Raw genomic sequence first — 5,789 nt, 5'->3', positions numbered from 1 at the left:
TGTGTCGAAAGCTAGTATTGACCCTAGGATAGAAGGGCAATCAGTCGTATGAGNGGGACTTGGCAGCTAATAGTTTGTTAAGTTTTGTGTTTTCGTAGGCAACCTTTTTACCTTGGGAGTATTGTAGCTTGTGCGACCAAGTTGCAAACAATATTTAAAGTGTAGGTGATGCGCCGAAAGGCAGTATTGTCCCCAGGATAGAAGGGCAATCAGTCGCATGAGCTGAAGGTAGTTATAAGCGCGTGGTGGCCAACATGTGCCCAACAATTGCCAGAAGTTCCACTGGTCAGGGCGAGCCCTTTGACCTAAGCAGTTGAGAACAATCTCCTGCATGAAAGACTCCTTGCAGTGGCCTCACTCCAATTTCTCTAGGGACGTCTTCTACTCTATCTTTACCTTGCTTTTCTAGTTTAGTTTATTTTTATTGTTATTTTGGATATGCGGCTGCTTTCTTAGGTGTGGTGTGTTTGCTCCTTGTAGGTACGACAATAGTTCTCCTCGGTGCGCAGTTACAACGGAAGAATCCTCTCCATCATTCAACGCATGGCTTCAACCGCATGAATTCTGAAGCATGATCGCAAGTGTTATTCTACTCAAAGGTTCTTTTCTTGTTACCTTTTATGCATTATCCTTTTGAAATTCTCTTTTGTCCGCTTGCCTACCTTTGCAATGCATCTATGATGGTACGTATAATTCATTATATCCGCTAACTAAGTATCGCGAAGCTCACCTCACTTTTAATAGCTTCTTCAAAATTTGACAATCTAAGTTTTATTATGTGTAAACCTCTGCTAAAACATTTGTTACCGCATTCCTAGTGAGTTTGTCTTTAACTTTGCGGCGAGAGTGTTGCCAATCTCTAAGTTTGGGGGTGGCAGTGGTCCCGAAGAAATGTGTTCACTACATTACCATGCTCTAGAAAAAAAGTTTAGGAATAAAAACTCCACTGTCAGCACAATGAGGAAACCCATGCTGATAAAAGTTAAGTTGTGAAAGGTACTTACCCGTAGTTAGATACTTCGCATGACACACATGCAGGTAAGCCAAAACGAAAGTAAGTGGCCAAGATCAACACATAAGAGCAACTCCTCTGTCTGGCGCAAAATCAAGCCAAAACAAGAGTTGAGTTGAATATGGTATGCAACCGAAGTTGGCTGTCCGCATGACACACGTGGGGGAAAGCCAAAACGAAGAGCGTAACTAGGTTCAACGCCACATTCGAATAATAAATCGCAAAGCTTTGAATTGTCTCAATAGACGCATTGTTAAAAGCTAAACGCAAAGTTGCGGGGAATGCATAAAAAAAATTTTAGCAGAGGCTTGCCGGATTTAAGCTTAAAATAGATCTCTTTGAAGAAGTAGCTGAAAGTTAGGGAGAGCGTTGTTGCCAAGGTCTTTGTGATAGCCTCTCTTTTGCACATGCGATCGATTTCTGCGTTTGCTACAAAAATAAACAGTTGAATGTATAATAAGGAATAAAAGTGGGTTAGCCGAGATTCTTAATGCCAATCGACGCAAACCCGTTTTTCATGAATCCTTAGTATAATCGCCGCATAATCTACTTAACAGCCCTCATAATTCTAAATAAAAGGCTTATAATAACGTACATTTCTGCCCGTCATCAGCCAACAGAATGTATTTATTACCATTTGACGGTGAAAATGATCCCATGAAATCTATACCTTAGACGTCGAATAGTTCCAATTCCAATATGATGTTCATCGGCATCACATTTTTCTCTGAAATGTTTCCAGTGCGTTGGCACTTATCGCATTTCATAGAATATTCTCGTGCGTCCTTAAATAGAGTTGGCCAGTAATACCCGCTTTGCAAAACTTTGCCGCTATGCGCTATCCCCCAAAATGTCCTCCATAGGATGATTCATGATATTGAAAAAGTATGCGCTGAAAAGTAGTCTCTGGAACACAGAGTCTCGATATCTGGTCTGATCCCCTTTTGTAAAGATTTGGCTCGTCCCAGTAGTAGGATTTACATTCATGAATGAGCCGTTTGTTTTGGTGGGATGTGTACTTTTCTAGAAATTTTTTGTAGACCAAGAAGTTGACAATATCTGTATACCAGGGTAATTCTTCAATTTTAAGCAATTGCTCGTCCGAGAAGGATGCGTTCACCTCGGACTGAATGGGATCCACTTCAGGATTCTCTAACCTCGATAAATGGTTTGTGATCTGGTTCTGCGTTCCCTTGCAGTTGATTATCTCCATATTAAATTCTTGGAGTAGGAGAACCCATCGGATTAGTCTCAGGTTTGAATCTTTTTTGGTCATTAAATATCTTATTGTTGAGTGGTCAGTGTGGACTACAACTTTTGATCCCAATAAGTAAGGTCTAAAGTTTTCAATCGCAAAGATTACCACTAGAAGTTCCTTCTCTGTGGTAGTGTAATTCGCCTGCGTGGAGTTCAATGTTCTACTTGCATATGCGATGGGGTGTAACATTGTTTTTACTTTTTGTGCCAGGACTGCCCCCATCGCATATCCGCTGGCATCATACATCAGCTTGAATGGCTTTGTCCAATCAGGTGCGATCAAAATAGGCGTTGTAGTCAATGCGTCCTTCAGTGCTTTGAATGCAATGAGGCAATGTGAATCAAAGTTAAAAGGTCTGCCAGCTTCTAGCAATGCATTCAATGTACGGGCTATTTTGGAGATGTCCTTCACCAATTGTCTGTAGAACCCCACGTGTCCTAAGAAACTCCTTAAAGCTTTCACATTTGCTGGAGGTGGAAATTTTTCAATGGCTTCAGTTTTTGCTTTATCCATCTCTAGCCCATCCTTTGAAACCTTGTGCCCAAGCCCAATTCCTTCTTTAACCATGAAATGACACTTTTCCCAGTTCAGCACCAGATTAGTCTCTTTGCTTCTTTTCAGTATCCTCTCCAAATTTTTCAGACCGATTTCGTATGTTTGCCCATAGACCGAGAAATCGTCCATAAAGATTTCAACTAAGTCTTCAAGGTACTCGGAGAAGATTGCCATCATACACCTTTGAAACGTGCTAGGTGCATTGCATAGTCCAAAAGGCATGTGACGAAAGGCGAATGTTCCATATGGATAGGTGAATGTAGTCTTTTCTTGATCCTCTGGTGCGATCATAATCTGGTTATAGCCTGCATACCCATCAAGGAAACAAAAATAGTCATTCCCTGCTAGTTGGTCGAGTATTTGATCAATGAAAGGTAAAGGGAAATGATCTTTCTTACTCGCCGCGTTGAGCTTCCTGTAGTCCATACAAATCTGCCAGCCAGTGACGGTTTTCATGGGGATCAACTCATTGTTTGCGTTCGAGACTACTATCATTTTGCCCTTTTTGGGAATGCATTGCATGGGGCTAAACCACATGCTATCGGCGATAGGGTATATAATGCCGGCGTCTAACCATTTAATGATTTCTTTTTTAACAACCTCTTTCATCGTAGGGTTCAGTCTGCGTTGAGGTTCTATCGAGCCTTTCTGGTTTTCTTCGAGCCGAGTTTTATTCATGCAGAAAGTCGGGCTAATTCCTCTAATATCTACGAGCGTCCATCCGATTACTCTAATATATTTCTTCAGAATACTGAGCAGCGCAGTTTCTTTTTATTCCGGTTATGATTACTGGCAAGGTTTCATTCTGGCTAAGGAAAACATACTTTAAGTGATTTGGTAGAGTTTTCAACTCCAGTATAGGTGGTTGCTCTAAGGAGGGTTTCTGTGTTATTATTTCTTCATCAAAATTCAATTTTTCTTCATTGTTCACTGTTTCTCTTATTGCATGGCAGGTTTCTAAGGATGCTGTCGCATCCTCTCTTTCTTCATTTTCTTCCTCAGACTCCAAATCTTCAACGCAAGTGTGTTCATCGTTGGAATCTGATAAGCCTTTATCTTCTGGGAACTTCATTGTCTTGATAATATTAAACCTGAGCTTTTTTCCATTGATGCTCATTGTGATTTCTCCTTTGTGCACATCTATTTGAGCACAACCAGTAGACAAGAATGGTCATCCCAATATGATTAGCACATCTTTATCCGCTTCACAATCTAGAATGATGAAGTCTGCAGGTAGAATGAATTTGTCGATTGTGACCAAGACATCCTTCAATTTTCCTTCAGGGTGTACTAGGGACCTATCTACAAGCTGAAGAGTCACCGTTGTGGGTGTCAGCTGTCCTACATTCAATTGTTTGAAGATTGACAGGGGCATTAAGTTTATGCTTGCCCCAAGATTGTATAATGCTTGACCAATATAGATCCCTCCTATTGAGCAAGGTATTGTAAAGCTGCCTGGGTCATGCATCTTAGGTGGGATTATAGTGTTTAATTCTTGTGTTAGTGCCATCATGACGAATTTTCCTGTGCTTCTCTTCTTTGAAACCATATCCTTCAAAAACTTGGCATACACCGATATTTGCTCTATCGCTTCTATAAATGGAATATTGATGTGTAGTTGTTTCAATATTTCCAAGAAGCGATGATACTGACCTTTATTGTTTTGCTTCTTTTTCAGTCTTTGAGGGAATGGAGGTAGCTGTACTTTTACTGTTCCATGGTCTGGAGGCTTAGAGGTGATTGCATCTTCAGGTTTCATAATCTTGGGCTTCTCTAACTCAGTTTGCGTCAACGGTTTCTTTGATTCCATCGCATTTGAATCAATCCTACTAGGCTCCTTCCTAACTTCCACCGCCGCCTTTCCACTTCTCAGGGTGACTACTAGGATTGTTCTTTCCCTGTATTCCCTGGGTTGCATAGGAGCTCAGTTAAGCTTGGTAGTGTCCCCTACGGTCTATTTTTTAGCTCTCCCAAAATTTTTCCTATTTGGATTTCCAAATTGCGTATGGAAGTCACTTGGTTCTGGAGGACCGTTTCATTCTTTTCGATGTATTGTTTTAACAAGTTCTCCAGAGAGAATGGTGGTAGTGTTTGAGAGCTGCTGGCTTGCTGTTGCTGTTGACCGTTAGTTCTTTGGAAAAATCCTGGTGGTCCTTCTCTTTGCGCAATAGGTTGACAGCCTTGTTGTTGGTTATTTTTTCAAGCAAAATTAGGGTGGTTTCGCCACGCGGAGTTGTACGTGTTTGAAAAAGAGTTGTTCTTGACAAAGTAGATTGACTGCTGATTTCGTGGACAATCTTCAACAGAATCTGATTCTTCACATGTAGCACAGCTAGTGTTTGTCTGTTCTATCACATTGACTTGTCCTCTTTGCGTTCTGGGATTGTTTATTGCGATGCCCTGTAATAAATTTATTATCGCATTCATCTGATTTTGCAATGATGCGATGGCACAATTACTTGCGTTACCTTCTCTGGGTTTTACTCGTTGATCACTTTCTTGCCAATCTTCGTGGTTTTTTGAGATGCGATCAAGAATATTCTTTGCCTCGTTATAAGTTTTGTCCAGTAGTCCTCCTGCTGCTGCCGCATTGGCAGCTTCTGCAACGTAGAATTTAGTCCATGATAGAAAATCTCCATTTGGAGCCAATCTAGCAATCCATTGTGTGGGCAGTCGCGCACTAGTCTCTTGAATCTTGCCCACGCGTCATTGAGCGATTCATCTTCCTCTTGTTCAAAATTGGTGATCAATTTCCTCATTCTGGCATTCTCTGTAGGAAGGAAATACTTCTTCATAAACTTCTCCACAACTTGCTCCCATGAAGTTATCTCTCCTGGTTCGAGGAAGTATGCCCATGTTCTTGCTTTATCGCATAGTGAAAATGGAAATAGCGTGAGTCGAACCTCTTCTGCGGAGATATTAGAGAACACAAAAGTGTTACAAATTTCAATGAAGCTTCGTAGA

General features: G+C 41.1%; 1 protein-coding gene and 1 non-coding gene across 2 annotated transcripts; one reads left to right on the top strand and one right to left on the bottom strand.

The window, feature by feature from the left end:
- Nucleotides 1-3,938: 3,938 nt before the first annotated feature.
- On the bottom strand, nt 3,939-4,743 carry LOC120077429. Its single transcript, XM_039031310.1, has 2 exons — nt 4,084-4,743; nt 3,939-3,965 (listed from the first exon to the last, which is right to left on the bottom strand). The coding sequence occupies exons 1-2, from the start codon at nt 4,741-4,743 to the stop codon at nt 3,939-3,941; spliced, it is 687 nt and encodes a 228-aa protein (XP_038887238.1).
- Nucleotides 4,744-5,480: 737 nt separating this feature from the next.
- LOC120078895 lies at nt 5,481-5,587 on the top strand. Its single transcript, XR_005482171.1, has one exon. It is a non-coding gene; the product is annotated as a small nucleolar RNA R71 (small nucleolar RNA).
- Nucleotides 5,588-5,789: the final 202 nt, after the last annotated feature.

This window comes from Benincasa hispida, chromosome 5, assembly GCF_009727055.1.
Source record: "Benincasa hispida cultivar B227 chromosome 5, ASM972705v1, whole genome shotgun sequence".
NCBI classification, from domain to species: Eukaryota; Viridiplantae; Streptophyta; class Magnoliopsida; order Cucurbitales; family Cucurbitaceae; genus Benincasa; species Benincasa hispida.
This window is presented reverse-complemented; position numbering and strand designations above follow the sequence as displayed.

Bases quoted from the DNA above. Each gene is read 5' to 3' on its own strand.
- LOC120077429 (XM_039031310.1), bottom strand. From the start codon at position 4,743: ATGCAACCCAGGGAATACAGGGAAAGAACAATCCTAGTAGTCACCCTG. The intron at 3,966-4,083 runs GTCACAATCGAC...GTGCTCAAATAG, and splicing joins GAAAATTGAAGGATGTCTTG to ATGTGCACAAAGGAGAAATC.